At 37.5% G+C, this 23,383-nt stretch overlaps 1 protein-coding gene across 14 annotated transcripts in view; it reads left to right on the top strand.

Annotated features, from left to right (window-relative positions):
• Window positions 1-23,383, top strand: part of CDKAL1 (CDK5 regulatory subunit associated protein 1 like 1) — a 612,104-nt gene that overhangs the window by 112,237 nt on the left and 476,484 nt on the right. For 8 of the 14 annotated variants that reach the window (XM_070515582.1, XM_070515574.1, XM_070515575.1 and 5 more), the window contains one exon: window positions 9,757-9,849. The exons of the other annotated variants lie outside the window; for them this stretch is intronic. In XM_070515582.1, the coding sequence (XP_070371683.1) occupies window positions 9,757-9,849 (93 nt within the window). The remainder of the gene's footprint in view (window positions 1-9,756; window positions 9,850-23,383) is intronic. 14 annotated transcript variants of the gene reach the window in all.

Raw genomic sequence — 23,383 nt, 5'->3', positions numbered from 1 at the left:
CTTCCTGAATCTTTGGACTAGTTCCTGCAGAAAATATGAGTTCACAATGGTGCCCTCTGGGCCACGGCATCTCTGGGCCAGCAGACCCGGAGCAGCTACTGCTGCTGAGAGCAGGTGCATGTGCAGATGGCGTGGTGGGGCCAGCCTGCCTTCTGCTTGGTGGTGCTGGAGAAGGTGATTGATAATACAGCTTACTCTGCATAATGGTCTGAGGCAAGGGGAGCAAGAGTACCAGGCTAAGTGAAAGTCAGAGCTGGCAGAGCAAACATACACACTTAATTTAATCTGTAGTTTTATTAAACTTCCTTATTAGTGCTCTTAACCAGCGGCCTCGGTGCTTGCTGTTTTGTCTCTTTGCCTCCTCTCTTGTAATGTGTCTTCTGAGGGAGGTGATAATAATAGATACAGGAAGGGCTGAAGGCAGCTATCCTGAGTTGGGGAAGGTATTGAGTCTTCACTGCTTCCATAATTTAGAGTGGACTCCAAGGCATTGTAAAGGCAGCTGGTTATGTGCCTCAGTCTGGTTTTTGTCTTTTCTTGCAGTTGTCTCCAAAATGGGTTGTACATACCCAAGGGGTAGATAAAACAATGCATTGGGAGTTGGGTAGGAAGAAAAATACTAAAACCTTCATTTTTATCGCATTCTTTTTAAATTTCCATTTCCGTGTGTTTTTTATAATGTGCACTATCAATTTCTACAGTAATACAAATATGTAATTTATAAATAAGTATATATAAATTAAAGAAGTATGCTCAAAAGTTTTTAATTTGTAACTAAGTTTTCACAGCATGCAGTTAGGTTTTGCAGCACTTTGTCTTATGGGATTTGTTGTAGAGGTTTAGCAGCTTTTGCTGATTCTTAATATGAGGAATGGGACATTTACATATGATTACTGTTTACCTAATAAGAGGTTTTTCCCCCTCTGGGAAATCAGACTTAATAGAGTACATATGAAGGGCATAAAGTCAAGGACAATTCTCACTATTTCTTTGCCAGGATTTTATTCTGAATTTAAAAATGTCAAAATGACTAAAGACTTTAGAGATGACTAGTATAGAAGTAGTCTCAGTTTGTTATTTAACCTCAAAGTTCACCTGGAGTTTTATAACTGTTTTAGACAGCTTTCTGTTTGGAGCCCCAAACATCATGAGATCTTGTGAATTCTGTCTACAGCTAATAAATAAGTGTAATGATAGTAATTTGTCTCTGGTTTTCTTCATCTTTAAATTTGGTGTTCCATAGAATTTCTGTCTGGGTCGCAGAGGGGTTAGTTATTTTTTTGGAACTCGGAAATTTCATTATTCTTGTGGTTTGAAAAATTATGAAATGTAACTCATTTTAGAAAGCTTGCTGATGGGGAATATCAGCTATGAAAATTTATGGTAATTATCATTTTTGTGTTATTTTCCTTAAGATTGTTTTTCTTGAGGTTTCATTTTTTAGCTTTTTGTTGTTGTTGTTGTTTTTTAGAAGCCCAGAACATAAGAAAGAATAATCAAACCTTTTGGATAAATTTGGAAAACCAGCCTTTTGAGAGGTCACAATTAAGAGAAGATGGGAGCTGCCCCCAGTGTTGAGAAGTTAAGAGCTGGAACGTGCACTGGAGGAAGGGATGGGATCCGAGCTGCTGTCAGAGGGGTGACCCTTCACATTCTAAGACAGCCTCTCATTTTTCGTCTTCCATTCTTATTTCCTTAGCAATATTTTAAATGTGCAAATATTTATTGCCTTTTCTGGTTAGTTAGAAATACTAACCATTTCTAATAATTTACCCATCTGAGATAAGGTAATTGTTGTTATTCAGTTCCAGGCCACTGAAATCCCTTTGAGACAAAACTTTTCCAACTATCAGCTATTTGAACTTTTTGTGTGTATTTTATCAAGAGGAAGAGCAGTCACTTTCCCCTTTCCCAGAAATGTAGAGGGAAGGAGACAAGTGACCAAATTATCTTACCAGATAAGATACGTTTCTTCCAGGGACAAATGTTCTGTACTTAGTTCTTTTTAGTTAATATACTTCATATTAATGTACACCCAGCACTACAGACAAGAGCAGCCTTACTTTCTTGCCTGTAGCTTCCTGAAAGGACAAGCCCATAGAAATACTTTTGCCTTCTCTTGTCATAGCTCATCTGTTTAATGAGGATGATTGAAGTCTATTACGACCTAGTTAACTTCACCTTGAGATTGCTAACTCAGAAAAGCTACTGGTTTAATTAACTTGTAACTTGTCGTGTTTGACACGAGTCTTCTTGAGACCCTACCAGCTACTTTCACAGGAGTAACAGAACCCCTTCAGTTCCACAGAAGAAGAAGAATGTGCATCTCTATCTGTGCATCAAGATGCCATTCTTGGAGTTGTGCAGAGAAGATTCTGCTCCCACATCTTTTGCATATTCTTCATGTTTATATTAATTTTGTTATGAAGCATCGACTCGGCAGAGGTTACAGGAACCAAAGCTGTATTGTTGCGAGGGCTAAAGAAGTCACTTCTCCCTTTCTTCAGATAGCCCATGAAGATAGTGAAATATGTCATGACCCTGTGTACTGAAATATATAAAAACCAGAATGAAGATCTTTGTCAATGCTTTTCACCCCTAGTGAAGAAGTAGAAGATGTTTTTAAGTTCCTCTATAATGCAGAGCTGTTTCTTTCCCAGCCAGTAATTTTGAAAGATACAGTATGGTTTTTTTAGAATTGTCTTTCTGGGAACAGATCAAGTTGTCCAGTGCCTTCAGAACTGGATGTTCTTATGCTTCTAGACAAAATTTTATAGTGATAGTAATATCCAGACTTGTTTCTTAGAAGTTTCTAGGGAATTTGGCCCACCAGCCAATGGTTCTTTATCATCTGTTTCATCTCTTCTTTATAACTTCCCTTTTTTGTTTGCTTGGGTGAAGCGCTTGCTGTCAAAATCATCCTCCAGGACTGCTCAGGTTATAGTTTCATCCAGAGGTTCATAAATACACACTATTTTCTCTACTGGAGCTGAGCTCAGATGTCATGTTATAATCGAAGGAAGTGATATCTCTGCACCACTAGGGAGCTTCAGTTTCTTCATAGTTGCTAATTCAGTTGTGCCGCCTAGTTGCTTAATAGATCTCTTCCTGCCACCTCCATCATTCATTTGTTTTTTTGCCTTTTCTCTGGCCATGCTGATATACTCTGGATTGCCATCCATTCTGCAGGATGCTATGTGCAGCCGTCCTGGTTTTCAATGATATTTTTGTGTGTGTGTGTGGTAAAATATACATAAGATTCACCATTTTAGCCATTTTTAAGTATATAGTTCAGTGGCATTAAGTACATTCACATTGCTGTCGACCATCACTACTGTCCATCTCCAGAACTTATGCATTGTCCCAAACTGAAACTCTGTACCCATTAAATAATAACTCCCCATTGACCCCTCCCCCCAGTCCCTAGTAATCACTATTCTACTTTCTGTCTTATGAATTTGACTGTTCCAGGTACCTCATATAAGTGGATTCATTGATACTTTAAAAATAGATCTGAAAAAGCCACTGCCATGTTTCTTGAATGCTTGGCTTAAATCACTGGTGAAGTTTGCATTTCTTTTTTTAGCTATGGCCCCAAAGGCATTCAACGTTGACTGCTGAGCTTGGAGCAAGAGAGCGAAACATGGAGAGACCCCAGAAATGTTGGGCTCTCCTCCTTTTAATAAAGACTGATCTTGAGAAGTCATCTAAAAATGAAATAGAGTTCTTCCCCATATTTCTCTAACCCTGTGACAGCAATGTTATACTTATAAAATAGGGAGAATTTCAAGTTACTCAGGTTTTACCTAGGTTCCATGCTCCAGAGATTTTAAGGGTAAACTGTGAATTCTTTAAGAAATCAGGTAGCTAGAGGCATCTGAAATTAGTGAAGGAAATAAAATCCATCCTTTAGAAAACCAAAATTAGAAGTTAACCCAGCAGCAGAGACATTTTTCTTTGGTTGTCTCTTTAAAGCTAGTGTACAGATATAAGTAGTCAATGACCCTGTCTGTTGCTCATTTTCTTTCAAGCTTTCCCCAGTTAGGACTTGATTCAAACAGTATGTGTTGAAGAATATTTTGTATGATGTGGGTACTCAGCAGTCACTTTTTCATAATGTTCATTTGTAGTAAATTATAGTATTTTCTGTGTTTGCTCATGAGGATTAAAGACAATATTCCTGTGTATTTATTGCTTTATCAGAATTTTGGCTACTGAGATGATAATCTTATCTTTAGCTGCATTTCTGCTGACTATATAAAGTGTTATTTCCTTGTACTAGTTCATTTAAGATGAAAAAAAAAATTCGCTAGAGAGATGCAGAAGGAAGAAAACTGGTCATTCTTTTCCAGTGTTGGATGAACTGGGAACTATAATGTGTAGTGCAAAAACTGGTGTGAAGAGCCTGTAAAACTCATGGCTGAAATAAACTGATTTTCTTTAAAAAAATAAAAGAAAATCAAACTCCACCGAGATGTAAAAATCATTCACATCTTTGGGTAAAATGCTTTGAAACCCAAAAGTGCATTGGGTGTCATTGCTTGAAAATAATGACTTGTTGAAGAACATTTTGGTTTCAGCTTTGGGTGAGATATTTGAAGTGTCAAGTGAATTATATTTCCTAATAGTTAAAATTTTACCTGTTTTTAAAGGTATGTGATGTTTAGGTCCAAAAAGAAGGCTACTTTTTTAAGGGAAAACATAAATTGTGTAATTTAAGGGAAAATTGATTTTAATGGAAAAAAGCCAATAATTGTCGGTTCACTGTTGATTACTCAGGGCTATGGTTTTTAATGGTTTTTGAGTCACAGATCATTTTAATAATGTGATAAAAGGTAAGGACATTCTCCCCCTACCAAAAGGAAGCACATTCACAAACATGAGAAGCGTTTTTATACAATTTCACTTGGACTTCTGGAAGGCCATATGTGATGTCAAGTTAGAGACTCTGTAAGGCTAGAGAATTGAGAGGAGTCAGCCTTGTCATTCACAACACTTAGTTTTTGGCAAACAAGTTTAAGGTGGGGGAGCTACTTCTCTACAAGACTCACCACATTCTGCCACACACAGAAATTTATTGATCATTCATTAGTGAAGCAGGCTCAAAGCAATTAATGTAGTTTGTTGCATAAGCTTGATGAAGGTTCAGACCTGTGTCCTTTTAGCTGCCTTGATCACCACTTTGTATGAAAGGTTCGTCCAGGCAGACACAGTGACATTTTAGGAGTAGGATTCCGTTACCTTTATATTCAACATCAAGCAACAAGGAATTCTCCATGACTGGACACAGGACCTTTTTGAGATTAAGGTTTAGGAGCTATCTCTATAAAAAGCTGCAGGCCTCACTAATTCTTATGCCCTGTTCGTTCAGAAGTGTGTAGTGTCTCTAATTTCTGTTCAGTCTACGTTTCTTGAATACTCTTGCTTTCAATAAGTGAAAACCCATTTCTAGCATGAATCCTGCCAGTCAGCCAGCTACTATTTTTACCAATAAAAACTCATTTCTGACATTTAGTATACTAATTAGCAAACCTTAAGTTGTTACTTGAGAAATTGACAATAGAAGTATTTATGGTAGCTGTCTCTGGAATTGGGATTCTGATTTAGAGTGCCCTGGGCTTTGCATCCTTGACTAGGGCAACTGAATCCCCCTAAACTTGAAGTTCAAACTCATAAACATATCGCATTCTTTATAAAGGAACTGACAGACATTGTAACAGCAGGTAATAATTTATATGCTTTATATCAATGAGGCACCTTGTTTCATATCCACCTGCTTTTGATCATTTTCCTATTAGTAGTGGATTTTAGTCCCAGTATTAATGGTGTTTCAGTCTGTGTTCACATTGACTCTGTCACATGGTGGGGTCCCCAGTGCAATGCATTGTCCATGGCTGCAATATAGTGACTGATTGTGAATTTTGGTTGAATGAATGAAGACTCAAAATCCCCACTGAACGAGTTTTTAGACAACCTTTTTATTTTAGAATAATTTTAGATTTACCGAAAAGTTGCAAAGATAGAGTTGCTGTATACCCTTCACCCAGTTTCCCCTATTGTTATCATCTTAGAGTGCTGCAGTACATTTGCTACAACTAAGAAATTAACATTGGTACGTTACTATTAACTAAATGCCACACTTGATTCAGATTTCACTAGTTTTTCCCTAATGTCCTTTTTCTCTTCTAGAATCTCATCCGGTGTGTACCACATTGCATTTAATTGTCATGTCTTCTTATGGTCCTGTAGTCTGTGACAGTTTCTCAGACTCTGCTTGTTTTTGACAACTTTGAAGAATACTGTTTGTACAATGTCAGCTGTTTTGTAGAATGTCCTTCAACTTGGCTCTGTCTGATGTTTTTCTCATATTTGGAGTGGGGTTATGGGTTTTTTGGAAGAAGACCACAGAGGTGAAGTGCTATTCTCATTACATCGTATCAGGAGTACGTACTAAACAAGCTTATTTTTAATATTTCAGTCTTAGAATGGAGAGAGAGGGAGAGCAAGAAGGAATTTAAATCAGTCAGTTTTACCATGGTAAACATTGTGGTAAAGATAAGGCAAGGGAACTGAATCTAAAAGAAAAATTTCTGTTTGTCTGGGGGAATTCAGCCCTTGGTATTCCTGTCATGCTTCACTTTGGTTATGTGAGAGGTGTTAGTATTTACTGTATTTAAATGCTTGACTGATATAAATCAGACAGGTGAAAAGGCCAATGGTTTATAGATGCACATCAGGACAGAATTGCAATAATCTTTTAAAAGTTTCTCAAATAACCAAATTTTTTGAACTCGGTAAAATTCTTAATTGAGTTTTCTTTTCCTCTGCTGCTATGTTTTTTTTCTTTCTGTGTGTTCTTTTGCATTAGGGTTTATGTTTTTCATGCTGAGTTAATGTTACTGAGAAACATTTCAAAGCATTTGTCGCCAGAGTGGTTTATCCCTTGATTAATGGTGAGGTGATTTTGCAGACAAGTGACACACTTCAATGTATTACAGACACCAGTCTTGCTAGTTGTTGATTAGTGATGAATAAATTACTGCCATTTTTAATCATAGGGAAATTTCTTTTGAGGATAATTAATCAGATTCATGTATTTCTTAACCAGTGTAGGACTGTCATCTTTTTTAGTTACAAGAATGAACCTGCCTCTGCCCTGGGTAAATTCAGGAGAGAGCAGACAGGTTTCTAGGTTTGTATTTTGATCTTTACTTTTATTAGGCAGATGAGAAGTGTACTTGCTTAAAAATTACTTCAAACTGCCTTTCCTGTTGAGTAGGGTTTGAACTACCTGCTTGACAGATGGTGTTGGAAGTAATTACTGAAATCATGTGTTTACCTGTACATGGACATGTGTTCACCAGATGCACCCTGTTTACCCAGTGCTGCTGCTTTCTTAAAGAAATAGACACCTTCTGGATAGAGTTGCATAACTTAGGAGAATAAGAACTCTGCCATCCAGAGCTCTCAGTCTCCCTCAGTTGCAGCATCAGCTGTAGTGAGAAGACCCATTTACCTCTCTCAATGAGTGGTCAGGTTAGCTCAAAGAACCACTTTCAATATTATTTACCTTTCCTTCTTTTGATTTACATAGTACTTTAATTTTACTTGCCTACTGAATTATTTAACAAGTAGCTCCCCCAAATTGTATATTCAACAGTAGTAATAGTGATAATCAGTCTTTTAACATGGTTATGATTTATTATATTGTTGTATTATTTGTATTCAGTATTTTTAAAAACATGTTTTCCAGACCATATGTTAAAGATGTACCCATCCTTTTCTTTTCTAAATTCTCATTTTCGAGAGCTGGCTTTTGGACTGTGTTTGATTTTTTTTTTTTTTTTTTAACAACTCATGGGTAATTCCTATATTCATGAAGATTGAGAATAGCTACATTAATGTTTTATTTATTAACCATCAAGACCGAATATGTTTTCCCCCTCATTTCTATTTTACTTCTCTTAAAGAAATGTTTAAAAAACTGGATAGTGACCCCTTTAACGTGTATGCCTTGTGTTCAGTTTTGAAACTGAGTACATTTAACTGTCTCTAAGCCCTGAGGAACAAGGAAAGTCATTGTTTCAAGATTTTGACAGGTGCAAAACTGTAAATAATTACAGGCCTGGGCAGAAACCAGAACAGAAGTTGCACAGCAGCTGGCAGGCCTGACCTGTGACAGGTCTGACCTGAGTTAAATAGCCTAAATTTCATGGCAAGCTCAGATTTGTTTTATAGTATGAAATTCACCTTCTGCTACAAAAAGATTGTATTGAGAGAGACTATGTATCAGCTGCAAGGGGAGAAACATATACAGAATCTTGAGAAAGAAAACTGCCCGTTGAACCACCTTTTGTACAACTTCAGGACCAGATGGAACTTGTGTAGATGAGTTTTAAAATTGATTTAGATGTTGACTGAAATAAATCACTCAACACCAAATGGTATACAGCCGTTACATCTGAGGTCTGGGGGGTTTTTTTGTTTGTTTTTTTACTTTTATGTTATCTATTTCTAAAACATTTTAACTTTTGGTCTTATGAGCATATCTGACTTGTGTAATGAGGAAAGCAATTTTAATGACTTATATCTTGGGACTACCTGAGTTACACTTTTCTAGGTCTTCATTGAGAGTAATGCAAATTTTTAATGACATTTTATCACCTTCAGGTTCTGTTAGGCAGTTCCCTGCCTTAAAATTACCAGATTTGTTGCTGATCCATGAAGAAGGCTGCCCACTGCCAGCAGCTTCCCCCTCTACACACCGTGTTGTTACCCCGGAGAGCTGCAGTTTAGAAAGAACAGTTCTGCAGGAGCAGAAATAAAAAACTGATGACTTGTGGGCCCAATCTAACCGATGGATGGGTTTTCGTTGGCCTACATTGTTTTAAAATTCTGACAGTTTCTCATTTGAAAATCTGTATTTCTGGCGTTCTTGGAAGAACTGATGATCTGGCAGTGCTGGGCCTGCCTTCCTGCAATTGGCTGGAGCTGAGTAGCTGAGTGGACTCTTTGGTTTGCTCCAGTCCTTACCATTCCCTATTGTTTATTCCCTTCTGTTACCTACCTAGAGACATTTGAATTATGACCCTTGGACTAGAAGATGTATGGGTTTAGAGGTGGGCAAACCTGAAGAGAAAGGACAGTTTTTAGGGGAGATTTGTGGAGCCTTGGTCCAGTTAGGATTGGTTTGCTTTATGCTGTGTTCTCTCCATGCTCTTTCCCTTTTATTCCATTTAATGCCTACATTTTTTCCTCTTCACTGTTTTGAGAATTATACTCACTAGAACTTTGAGTTGTTATGTCCCTCCAACCACCCTTAATAAGGTAAATATATCAGGTTCCTGGAGTAGGAGTTTTCTGAATGATTATTAGTCCTTTGATTCACATATTAGTATGATTTAGTTTAATCAGCTGCTTTTTCTCCTTGTTTTTAGTAGGAATCAGTTTTATTAAAGGATGAGAGTTCGATTAGAAAAGGAATATAGACATTTTTAAAGTTCTGGGCATATGGAGAGTTAGGGCAGATTATAGTATAATGCCTTGGTGGGTGACTTAAGAGAGATTGACAGCAATGAGACCCTTTACAGAGTAGACAAGAAGTAGGAAGATCCCAGAGATTAAAATTTTCCTAGAAGGGGAGGAAGAAATAGTCTTCTTCCTTCTTCTCTTTCATGCACCTGTACTATTTGGTATTTCAACTCTTAGGACCTAGAGTCTGTGGAATAAATATACTTTTTCTTTGTTTCTATTTAGGAGGAGAGAGGAGAACTGGGGAAGAGTTGAGTTTCATTTGTCTCAGCATCTCACTACTAAAATATATGAAAAAAAAAAATCCCCACCTCAGTCGTAAGTTGACTTTTGGCATATAGCTGACTCATAAATTGGTGGTTCTGAGCTTTGTTAAATAAAGTTACTATAGAAAGAGTGATGTAGACCAGGGGTTGGGAAACTATGACCTGCAGGACAAATCTAGCTTGCTGCCTGTTTTTCTAAATAAAGTTTTATTGGAACACAGTTGCACCTGTTAGTTTACCTGCTCTCAATGGCTGCTTTCACACTGTAAGGGCAAAGTTGGTTAGTTGTGATGGAGACCTATGGCCTGTAAAATCTAAAATATTTACTTTCTGGCACTTTATAGAAAAAAATGTGCTGACTTTTAGTGTAGATGATTCTGTCCAAAATAAAAAATAGCCATTTTATGTGCTCTAAGTTATTTTTGTCACAAACAAAGGGAATTAGACATGTGATTGATTTTCAAAATTTGTATGACTTTTTAATGATTTTACAAATATTTTATAGAGTTATTCCATTTGAGTGAAATGAAAATTTTGTAGTGTCTAGGACAATTGGACTATGATTTTATTATGTAATTGACTACAGCTGTTTCTAGGGAAGATTATAATAATAGTTAACAGGAAAACATGGAGTAATATAGGTAGTAAAAACTAATATTAGTAAAAATTAGTAAAATAAAAATTTTGGTATGTTTTGAGCTATAGCTTTTTTTGGAAGGAAGAATACGATAGTGTGAAAACATGTTATTTAATTATTTTTATGCATGTTTTCAGGAATATTTTTAACGCACAAATGTGTACATATGGTCTATTATTGTGTTAATTTAAACTTTGAAAACTACTAAAAGTTTTAGTTATTAAGGAAATACTGAGCTTTCATTTAACGATCAAACATTAATAAACTTACATCTTCATTGTTGTTTTCAATTTTGAGAACATTTGCAAATAGCGCGCCTGTATTATGGGATTCATACAACATAATTCTTGAGTGTCTCAAGAATTAAGCACTGTCGTAGGCACTTGGATTTTAGTGTCTGATAAAACAAAACACTTAGTGAGCTTACATGGGCCGGGGAGAAACAAATACACAACATTCATCAACTCCATTATTTACTGAGCTGTTCCAAGTGCTTCTTTATGTCCTGGGGCTATATCAGTGACTAAAGCAAATTTTTGTCTTTTATGTAGTTTACATTGTAGTTGGAGGAGAGAGGTCACTATAACTCAGATAACAAATGCTATGAAGAGAATGAAAGCAAGGTCTTGGGAGAGACGGGGGAATCCTATTTTGGATAGCATGGTCAAGAAAGATTTCTTTGATAAGATGACTTTTAGCAGAGACCTGATAATCAGGTAATGAAATAAGGTAATGAGCAATGGGAGTATTTAAGGAAGGGACATTCCAGGCAGAGTGAAGAGCAATGAAAAAGCCCTGGCATAGGAGTGTGCTTGGTCGTTTAAGGAACAGCAAGGAGAGCTCAGTGCTGTTGGTGTAGACGGAGCCAGAGGGGGAATGGTAGGAGATGAGTTTATTTTCTACTTAATGAATGGCTCTGAATATATATCAGAGGTAAAGTCACATGCGGCCAAGCTAGATTTTATATGAAGTGACAACAGTGTAAAACTAGAAAATAAGTATCTATGGAAGACGTCCCTAGACCAGAAATCAGGAAATAGTAGAGTCAATTTGCTCATTGTTTCTCAAATTAAATCTCACTTCTGTGAATCTCCTTGCGATTTACTCTCTCAAAATGGAATTCTACATGGTATAGTCCAGTGCCCTGAGGCCGTATAAATTGTTGAATTTATGGTGTGCCAATACCCATTACAGGGTGGCCATCCGGTTAATTTGCAACAAAGAATATGAGATTTGGAATAAATGAGTCAGAAAGCCTGACTAAAATGAGAATAACAATTCACATTCAATTAAAATGTGTATAGCCTGCAATAATTTTTCATTGTACTAGGGTTAAGGGGAGAATAGAAGTGGGATGATAATTAATAGTTGTAAATTTAAAAGCCAGCTTTATTCCAAGTGTTAATTTTTCCTGGAAGTGTTGTACAAAACGGTCAAGTTCCTGAAATTGTAGAAAGACCCATCATAATATTTATAATTGAGAGGCATGCGAGGTAGCTGACCTCAAACATGAACTAATTAACTTAGGTCTTGTGTAATATGCTTTAGCAAAAGTAGATATTTAAAAATAATTGACTTTTAAAAAAATTTTTACAAATGATAATGTTTATGGCATTTTATTTTAATATCACTGAACACATTTTTATGATGCTTCTTTCCATTTTAACACAGGTAGGTATCAAATGAAATTTAGTTTCTGGCGTAAGATTATTGCTTAAGCTTATTCACACAATATATATTATAAGAACATCGCCAGTCACAGCTGTTATAAAGTTACTGTATTTGAAACAGTACAGTTTTTGAAACTCAGCAGTTAGTAATGATTATTGAAATGCCATACAAAGAAAGACAAATGTGTACCATTCAGAGAAGTATTTCACCAGGAAGGCTGCCACATGTAAACAGGTTGGGTTTAAACAGTTCTTTTGTAAGTATTTGCTGGGATTCAGGACTCATTTTTTAGTCAGGAGTGATCATATATATGGTAATTCAATTTTCAGGCAAACTCAAAAATGTATTAGGAATCTCTTTGTATTTCCTGGATTTTAGAGGATTCTGGTACTAGTTTTGAGCAGGTCTCATTTCCAGTAAAACCTATAGCATTTCCTTTCCTTTGTGCACGGGTTTCAGCAGCACACTCCTTAGTGAGTCTGTTTAGGATTACTTTCTATTTGCTCCCTGTGTCAGTTTGTCCCTCGTGGTGGGTAAGATAGTCTGTGTTCATAGAGGAGTTTCTGCAGGTGAGGCAGTTATTGACGTCGCCAACATTTCATCTTGTCACTGGCTCTTCCCGGGGCAGCAAGTCTTACCCATGCCGGTGATTATCAGCCACAAGAAAGATGAGGTGATGGGGAGGGCCGTGTCCCTGACCATTCATTTGCTCCCCATTTTATAGGAGAGTAGGAGGTGATGAAGGCCAGGCACAGTGGGCTGGGACAGGTGGACCCTCTACTTCAAGCCCCTCAGTGCTTTCTGTGAAGATTCGCTTGCCTTAATTCTGCTGCTGTGTCAAGGGATACCCATTCCCCTTGCTAGCCTTGCCTGGTGTGGGGAAGCAAAGCTGTTTGGGGCTGGACATTGGCTGGAAGGTTGTGTGGTGGGGGAAAATAGGAAGAAAGGAAGAAAAAAATCACTCAATTTAACTGCTTTTACTTTATATTAGGTTTTTTTTTTTTCGCTTTTTGCTGAATTTCAGGTAGTTCTCAGATGCCCACAGGCTGACGCAACCAACTTCTGTCCACTTCCACTCTTAAATTTCTATTAAAGATATCCTATAATTCATATTTTAATGAAGCTGGGCGCACTTTTCTCCTTATTCCTGACTTTATTTCAGATTTGTAACATTTTACCTTTATTTACTCAACTCAAAATTAATGTGGCCCCCTAATTTTACAACGGAGGAAATGGACTACCATCAAGCAAATACGATATACCAAATATATATTTAATATATCTGTACTATAACTGTTTATGTCTCTCATTTGTGTATCTATTAGACAAAGTAATAAATAACCCAGGAGTGCAGCATCTGTCTCACCTGCTGCTCTCTTTACGATGTGAAGTGATGAGTCACATGAGCAACTGTGTGACTTGTATGAAGTACTTGGAAGGCAGTTTCACTTGCATAAGTCCTGTGCTGCGTGTCATAAAGATGAAAAGTTTAAGCCATCTGTTACTTAAAAAAAATTTCCCTAGTATACCACCTGGTATTTAACTAGGCCTTGGGATTTGTTCCAGATACAGCACTGCTTCACTGAACAAATATTGGGGTGAGGGGTGGGTGGGGTTTGGTGATTACTTCTGCCACTTAGGAGGGGCCCTTTTCACTGAGTCTTGAACAGTGTTATTTGGATCATTGTTATTTCCTCTTGTGGTTTGCCTGTCATTAAAAACAATTTTGTCTTGATTTTGAAAATTGGATATGAGGAGTAACATCGCACAAAGACAACATTATACGGTGATGGAGATGATGTTCTGTGCAGCGTGATTTAATTTGGGGCAGTGGATGGCCACCTGCCAGGCCTTTGTCCGTGTGGCAGCCTGGCAAGTGGCCCCAGTATTTGGGTTCTTTCGTTGGTCACCTGGCTGTTGAGATCTGCCTAGGTTAGTTGCAAACCATTAATCTGGTAGCACAGAATGATAGAATATTTGACTACTGGGTGTTTGAATTAAGAAAACAAATCTCTTTTAAAGTTATTATTCAGCAATCACAGAATGCTTTTACCGTGTTGATATAACATCTGAGTCTGTACGTGTTATCTAGGGTTAGCTTATTCTTATCTACAACATAAAAAAGAAATCTAGTAGTATTTGGCATTATGGTAACTAGCTACCATATAGCACCTGTCTGCTTACCCACTGTGGTGGAGTAACCATGTTATTCAGTGACTATCCTGGGACACTATTGAGAGTGACAGAGAGCCACTAATAATTATGCTGGGGTAAGAGGCTTAGACAAAGACATATGGTCACTCTATTTATAAGGCATGGACATTTTTACCATCCTCTGTGATCAAGAATAACCAAATATTCCATATGTATTTAAGGATGATTTCTATATTTAAGTTGCATTAATTGTGGTTGCTATGGAGCCTCATACAAAGTAGACACTCAATCAATTATTTGCAAATTGAATAAATGTTTATATTTTTTTAAAAACTAAAGCTTCCTGCTAAATATCTTTAAAAATGTACATTTTAAAACAGCATTGGGTTAAAAATCCTCTCCATTTTCCTGATATTCAGGCCCAGTCTCAGGCTTTCCCATTGTGATATTACCTGTTGACCTATGATTTGAACTCTGAAACTATTTTACTATGTAGTATATTATAAGGGTAGAGAAAGTGCTTAAAAATTGCAGTTGCCTATTGTTGTGTCTAAAGTAATTTAAACTACATGCTGGAAGAGTGAGCCGTTTAGTCAGGTGCTTATGACTTACCCTGGTAACTTATTTACTTTTCCTTATTACTTGAAGTTGTTAAGCAATTCAGGGGCTACTTAGCAATTGCTTAAATTTCTTCTGAGGAAATAAGGAAGCCAAGTCATTTAATTTGGTTGTCTCAGAGGACTTAAAGACTTTCAGAGTGTGGAAAGATTGAAATTTTGGATGATTTTTGATGCTGTTTTAATTTTGTGTTTATCACCTTATACATTTTCTTTCTATTTAAAAATTTCTTCTCTCTTTACAAGCCCTAATTTATTACGTATAAGATCTAGAAAAGGGTGCAGTAATTTCTCTCCTTTTCTATGTGAGGTAGTAAAATGGTGTTTCTTGCCCATCTGGCCATCTCATGAGGTGAATTGGATTTAGCTCAATCCAGGAATGCAGGTTACAGTGTGGTAGGTTTTGGAAAGTCACTTGTGGTTTTGAGGGACTCTCTGATGTGGCCTGGGAACTTTGGTGTTTTCTTCTGGTCTGAGGTATGTTTTTTACAAAAGAGGTGTTAGAAGATCTTGGGTTCTAGACCTTGTGAGTTGATTTAACATCTCATCTGTCCTAGTCTCCCTGTTTCTAATATGAAAGAGTTGAAACAGATGCTATTTAAATTCCCATTTCTTTATTCTGTGTGTGTGTGTCCTGATGATTTTATAGTTTTGATCTTTCTGCATCTTTCCCTTTTGCTTTTCTAGAATTCTCATCTGATTTCCTTCTCCTGATCTTTCAGTTTTTCCTTCTTCTCAGATCTTGCCTCTCTGACTTTTTTTCACTTGAGTGAAAGAGTTCATGAAGTCTTGTTTATTTCTACCTTAATTGTTCATAATATTCAGATACTGGTCATGACAGAACTTGCTTGGGTACTTTGTGATTTTTATACAATAGAACTAACTCCATGAGGAAGAGATTTATTTATTTGTTAATTGTCTTTCTCTCCCTGGTCCAATGGAAGCTCTAAGGGCAGACATCCTGCTTTGTTCACAGCTGTATCCCCAGAGCCTGGAAGTGTGCTGGGTGCCCAATAACTGTTTTAAAAAATGAATAGAAATGCTTTAGCTTCTAGATAGTTTACCAAATCAGATATTATTAATTTTTTTGGTAAGATTGACACCTGAGCTAACAACTGTTGCCAGTCTTCTTTTTTGTTTTTTATCCCCAGATCCCCTCAGTACATAGTTGTGTATTCTAGTTGTGGGTGCTTCTGGTTGTGGCATGTGGGACGCTGCCTCAGTGTGGCCTGACGAGTGGTGCCATGTCCGTGCCCAGGATCCGAACCAGTGAAAACTTGGGCCGCTGAAGCGGAGCGTGTGAACTTAACCGTTCGGCCACAGAGCCGGCCCTCAAATCAGATATTATTTAAGGAGGTTCTTGGAGTTCCTTTGCTCTGCAGTTTTGAACCATGTGATGAGGGAGAAAGTACTTTGGAGTGATTCTTCTTGTAACCATCTAGGTTTATGTTCTCTTCTCTTTCTAGTGCTGTTGTTCCTAGACTTGATTTTCCTACTTTATCAGTTAAGATCCTTTTTGCTGCAAGTAATAGAAATCTCAACCGAAACTCACTCAAACAATAAGAAAGCAGATTATTCTCACAAGTCCAAGAAGGCTTCATAGTGGGTTGATTGAACTCAGTGTTGTCACAAGAGACCCAGGTTCGTGCTTTCTTTTTCCTCTCCCATTTGCATTCTTGGCTTCATCCTTAAAGCTGGTTTTTTCTGTGGTTATGAAGACAGGAGTAATAGTTGAGCCCATCTTTTCCTTGTTTAGTGGGAAAGGGACTGGTTTTTCTTTCCTTGAAGACCTGAGCAGGACTTTCTCATGTATCATTGGTCCAAATTGGCTTCGGACTACTTTCTCCTGAACAGTGGCCAAAGAGATGGAATTATAGCAGTTGGCTTGGACTAAATCATCTCAAGTGAAATACATGTTGGAATCAATTGCAGCACTCACAAAAATCCCATATAACATTAACCTTTGTCAATAAATTTCTGAAGACCATTGATTTCCTGAGCTCCAAGTTAAGACTTCCCAGAGTAATTAGGTTCATAATCAAGAGGATGCTAGGTCAAGTCAACATTATCATGATAATTGCTTCATTAGAGAAATTACAGCATTTAAATTAAAAAAGTGACAATTTTTGTTCTTTTCTTAAATTTAATAAATATGACATGCTATATTGTTTTTATAAAGTAGAAAGTAGATATGTAAAAATCAGTTAGAACTATGACTCCCCCTTAAATGTGGTTGCACTTTGATAACAATTAGTGTATTTAAACGATTTAAATAAAATGCAATCTTGTTTACTAGAAAAGTGGAAAAGATAACTAGGACATAGTGAAGCTTACTTAAAAAAATAAAAAGTCAGTATGTAAGGTAATGTGCATCTGTCACCTTAGCTTACTAAAAGGCTTTTATTTACTTGAACACACAGTAATGGATTATTTTTGTTTGGCCAAGAATTCTCAGTAAGTATTTTAATAAGCAGTTTGGAAGCATTGTGATATTGTGGAGAAAGCACTGAATTAGGAATTGGAATCCAAATTTCTAGTTTTGCTTCTGGCCCTGACTATCGATGTGATTTCTAGTAAAACATTCAATGTCTGTGAGCCCTTATTTCTTTACCTGTAAAAGACTTCCCCTTTAGTTTTCTAAAAATGTCTTTTTCTTTTCATTGATTGTAATCACTCCTTTCCTGAGAATTTAATAACATATCTCTTCCCTTTAGAGATGTGGCGTTTTAGTGGAATTAAGATGATAGGTGATTTAAGTTTGAGTAAGGAGGGGCAGGTAAAAAGTGAATCAAAGTTATGAGATAGAAATAAATAGGTGTTCTGTCCTCACTCCATATAGTACTTGTAGAAAAGAATATTTCTGTTTTGAAATATACATGTTAATTCATTAGAAAGGCAAGTGTTTTGTAGGTATAAGTGCATTACATTTTCCCCAATACTTCTAGTACCTTATTAGCCAGATGATCTTCTAATGATGTCTGGCATCTGGGATGGTGTCAGATTAATAAGTTTGTAAGTAAACTGTGTAAGTATAGATTCCCTAGATCAACTATAATTCAGTAAAAAGGTTTTAGAGTTGATTGAGAGTTGATTTTGATTTAGAGTTACAAGAATAGGTTGAAAGCCTGGCTTAGCTAGTTAAGAAGAAAGCCTGGTAGTATAGTATAATGATAATACAGATGCGGGCGTCAAACAGGGGCAGGAATGTGTTTGGTTTTACCACTTACATTAATACATTTTGATGAGCGGAGCTATTTCAGTTTGGATACCTTTGGCTATAAGTAGCAGAAGACTAAACCAAAAGTAGCTTGAACCGTAAGGGTTTTATCATCTCACATAGCAAGAAGTTTGGAGATTGGCAGTTCTAGGTTGATTAATTTCATGGCCAGTCTTCTATGACACAGGAGCCTTCCACCTTTTGGGTTTTTTTTCCTTTTCTTTTCTTTTTTGGAGAGGAAGAGTGGCCCTGAGCTAACATCTGTGGCAGTCTTCCTCTGTTTTGTATGTGGGATGCCGCCATAGCACGGCCTGATGAGTGGTGTGTAGGTCCACGCCTGGGATCCGAAGAACCCCTGGCCACCGAAGCAGAGTGCAGGAACTTAATCACTACACCACCGGGCCAGCTCCAAGAGCCTTTCGCCTTTTGATGCTGCCATTCTTAGTTTGTTTCTGGCAAGACTGCTGCAGTAACAGGAGTATCAGCTATTGTATGTAGTGATGATGACAGCCAGTGAAGAGAGGTATTACTCCCCTAATTGTCTTTTTAGTAGAGAGGAGAATCCTTCCCAAAAGCTCCACTGCACAACATTGACTAGAATTGGGTCCCAACTCAAATCCAAAAGCTATTCACTGGCAAAGAGAATGAGGACATCATGACTGATTTAGACTATGTTTTGCCTACCCTGGGACTTTGGTGTGGGGAAGCCTCTTTCCTGAGCACAGTGCCTCATTGGGTGAACAACAAGCAAAACCAGATCTCTGCTAGGAAGAAAAAAAAAGGAGTGGGTTTGGAGGAGGGACCTGAGTTGGCAAGCAATAGTGAGTGAACCCTGTGGCTTACAGTCTAGTAGGAGATGCACATAAACCAAGAGATAGTGACAACAGAATATGATGCAGTCTATGATGCGGAAGTATGTAGATTGCTACGGGAGAATATGAGAAACCTAAGTCCTGAAGTCGCAGTAGTAAGAAAAGACTGTAGAAGAAATGACGTCTCCAAGTTGTTACTTGAAGAATGAGTGCGAATCAGGCAGGAATTAGTCAAGGAGCAGCACACCCTTCTTCCGCATTTATAGGAGGACAAAACCTTGCCACCATGGTGTATTGAGACTATTTTAAGGAAAGTTTTAGGGTAAAACTTTAGGATTCAAGACCCAATCAGACTTAAGCCCCATTATCTATAGCTATAACTACTGATGTTCAAAATGATCCTTATTCTTCAAGAAAGAGTTATATAATAACTTTCAAAGTGCCATATATCTTCAGTATGAAACGCTCTCTCTTATCTTTGTAAGAGTCTAAGACTCCGAGGACTTGTAACTGTGCTGCTCTTAACCTCTTCTGTACAAAACAGCCGTTACTTCCCTGATGCCCTGTGGTGAGAAGAGTGTTCAGTAGAACACAAACTAGGATGGCTTTCATTATCCAGGAAACACAGGTGAGAGACTCTTCCCCTCCGACCTCCATGCAAAGCATGTACCCGGGATTAGGCATTCTGCTATCTTATGTTACCTTTGCCATCCCTTAAAGCTCTTTTTTCTTGAGTTTTGATTGAATTAATCGATTAATTTAGAAAAGAAATTAGACTAACAGATGTGTTTTCTTCTTCTAATCATTTTCTGTCCTCTAGTAGTATTTTTATTTTTCTTCTCTTTAAATAATACCAGTATCTTAAATTTTAAAAAAAATTATACAACTTCCTAAGAAGACTGCATGAAGTGAGTCATTTTTGGCTCCTAATCCTTACTCTACACAGACGTAGATGTTGTATTAGGAGATTGATACTCTATTTGTTTTTTCTCGTTAATGGGAGTATAACACTCAGTTATATTCATGGAGAATGTTTGCGAGACTAATCAACAGATTTTTTTCAGGTAAGCTAGAAAAAAGGATGTGATAAATAGTTTACAAATAAATACTTGAACTAGGATTCATACAATGTGCAATGATAATTCATAATTAAGAATTTATAATTTATATTGCCTTATGTTTTAATTTTCCTTTTTTTCTCCCTGTTGAAAACAAAACAAAATTTGAGGTCAAGAAATGTAATAACTGGGGCCTGTCCATGACTGAGTGGTTAAGTTCACATGCCATACTTCGGTGGCTTGGGTTTCACCAGTTCATAGACCTTGCACTGCTTAACACGCCATGCTGTGGCAGGCATCCCACATATAAAATAGAGGAGGATCGACATGGATGTTGGCTCAGGGCCAATTTTCCTCAGCAAAAAAAGAAAAATGTAAGAATTACAATTGAAATAAAAAATTCAGATAGATTTTTTAATCTACAGAGTTTTAAAAATATCTTATCACAAAATATTACAAGAATAGTGCATATGAGAAATTAGAGTCACTTATGTGGTTTGGTTTGTGCAAAATCCAAATGTGAGAAATATACTTTCTTATCTTCTATATTAGCAGGCTATTTTAAAATGTATCTGTGATACTAATTTTGATCATATGTGAACTTTTAATAAAATTACTCTCTTTAAAAAACTAACAGATAAGTGTAAGGAGAATGATTTATAAGATAATTTTTTTTTTTTTAAAGATTTTATTTTTTCCTTTTTCTCCCCAAAGCCCCCCCGGTAGATAGTTGTGTATTCTTCGTTGTGGGTTCCTCTAGTTGTGGCATGTGGGACGCTGCCTCAGCGTGGTCTGACGAGCAGTGCCATGTCCGCACCCAGGATTCGAACTAACGAAACACTGGGCCGCCTGCAGCGGAGCGCGCAAACTTAACCACTCGGCCACGGGGCCAGCCCCTATAAGATAATTTTTAAACATTTTAAAAATATTATTTTTCCTAGTTGCTATCTACTGACATTTTCCCCTCTAGGTTGCATGTATTACTTTTGTAATAAACAGAAGCATTAAAGAAACTTCATATTGAAAAAATCAGAGAGATGGAATTTACCATTTTGATGCAGGTTTCTTTTACTATTTGTGATATGGGTTTGTTTTACTATTCTATTCATAATTTTAGTGTTTTTGACTTAGAAGAAGGGTGAAAAGGGGAGAGAAGACTAATGTGTAAATCATATGATATGACACTTGGATAGAATTTCAGTTGTTTGACAAGTAGTTGTTTGATATCTGCAGTATGCTAGGCGCTGTTCTGGCTACGTGATTACTATGATGATGAAAGTTTCTCAGCCTTGCAGAGGGGGAGATAGGAAATAAATAAAATTTAGAAAATAAATAGAATACAATATTTCAGGTTTTGATAGGCTTGATAATAAGAAAATAAGGCAGGCACAAGATAATAGGGAGAGAGTAAGTCAAAGGAGGCCTATGTTATATAGGATGGTCACGGAAAGCCTTGAAGCAGGTGACATTTGTGCCTGTGTAAAGCTTTGTGAAAAGCTGGGAAACGAGCTTTTGAAATTAGCATACTGGTAGACAGAAGTATAAGCAAGAGATGACTGTGGCTTAGACAAGCATGGGGTAGCAGTGGAAATGAGGAGAAGGGCTTGGGTTTAATTCTGTTTTGAATGTAGCATCAGTAGCCTTTGCAGGTAGATTGCATGTGGAGTATGAGAAAAAGAGAGTGATCAACGGTAACTCCTAGTTTTTTCTGTGTGGGTGGGTGGGTGGGGTGGAGTAGAGGTTGAGTATCGGGCATATATTCGTACCATTTATCTGAGATGAGAAAGAGTAGAGGAGTTTTTCTGTTTGTTTTGTACGGGGTAGGATGGGTGTGAGAGTGGGAAATTAAGAATTCTGTTTGGATCATGCTTAATTTGAGATGCTTACTAGATACCTGAGTTGATGTGTTGTATATATGAGGTTGGGGTTTGAGATATAAATTTGGGAATCATCATCCTGGTATGTGAAGCTGTGAGATTGAAGATCACCTAGGAATTAGGGTGGATGGAGGAGGAGACAACCAAGGACCAGGAGCTAGCAGAGGACCCTCATTGAGGTAGAGGAAAGCAGGAGAGTGTTTTGTCTCGGAAGCCAAGTCAGGGGTGAGTTTCAAGAAGAGGGAGTGATCCACAGTGTAAGTGCTGCTGAGAGGCTGAGTCAGATGATGAATGAGAATTGATCTGCTGGATTTGTCAAGAGGGAGCTGGTGGAGGTTCTTGATGAACAGTTTCATGGGAGAGGTGGGGATATAAGACTGATTTGGGTGGATTTAAAGAGAGGCAAGGAAGTGAGACAGAGTACCAATTGCATTTTAAAGGAGATATGCTATAAAAAGAAGCAGAAATGGAACTAGAGTGGAGTGAGTGAAGGTGTAGAATCAAAGGAGAGTTTTTATTTTGTATGTTTAAGATGGGATGCTACTGCATATTTGTATGCTGTCGGATATGGTCCATTATAGAGGTAAAAATTGCTTAGTAGAAGGGAAGAGGATAATTATAGGAGCAGAGTATTCAAGAGGGTCTGGGATCTAGCACATAGGCAGAAGCGTTGGACTTACGTGGGAGTAGGGACAGTTGGTCTGTTTTAACAGCTGAAAAGACAAGTATGTTGATACAGGGCAGGTAGTTTGATAGACACGGTGGTGGAAGGGAACAGCAATTCTCTTCTGACTTTTCAGTGAAATAAGAAGCAAAGTTGTCTGCTGAGAACCTTAATGGGGAGAGGCCATATTGGAGCAATATAAAATGTTTATGTTCTAAATAATATAAGAAGTCTGTTCTTCCCTCAGCTGTTGTTGTTGTTATGATGGTTAGCAATCTATGTCCAGATGTGTTTTATTTAAACAGGGAGAGTTGAGTTTCACTGGGCCTTGTATGGCATAAATCAGCATCCCCCGCTCCCTCTTTGAGTATGGGGATTTGAAATTTAGAAGCCTTATGTTTTTGGCCTTCTCCTTGTTCTAGTTCTCTAGTTTTTCACCTGACAGTTGAGAGAGGATGCTTTCCTTTGGTTCAGTATAGTTCAGCATGCTCGTTCTCCTGTTCTGCAGCATCTGCTTGCTTCCGGGACTTGGGAGTAGTTGAATACTCCTTCCTTATACAGGGAAATGCTGCAACCTGTAACTCTGAGGGCCTGCTACTCTTGTGAAGATGACCCGAGCTGAGACATTCTTTCTGTTCAGATTTTAAAGCGGTCTCATCCTTCTCCTTCAGCAGGTACACATCTCCCTATCTTCTGTTTTCTCTAAGTACAACTCTGAATACCCCTTTTTGCTTTAAGTAGCAGAGACTAATGTTAATTCATCTCTTATTCTTGAATTCCATTTTCTATCTAGCTTCTCTGAATGTCGTTTTTTCTCATTTGTAAAGTAAGAAACTCTCCTTTAACTCACAGCTTCTTCATGAGGTTTCCATGAGGCAG

The sequence above is a fragment of the Equus asinus genome, chromosome 8 (genome assembly GCF_041296235.1).
Source record: "Equus asinus isolate D_3611 breed Donkey chromosome 8, EquAss-T2T_v2, whole genome shotgun sequence".
Classification (NCBI taxonomy): domain Eukaryota; kingdom Metazoa; phylum Chordata; class Mammalia; order Perissodactyla; family Equidae; genus Equus; species Equus asinus.
Note: the sequence above shows the minus strand (reverse complement) of the source record. Positions and strands in the feature narration are given on the sequence as shown.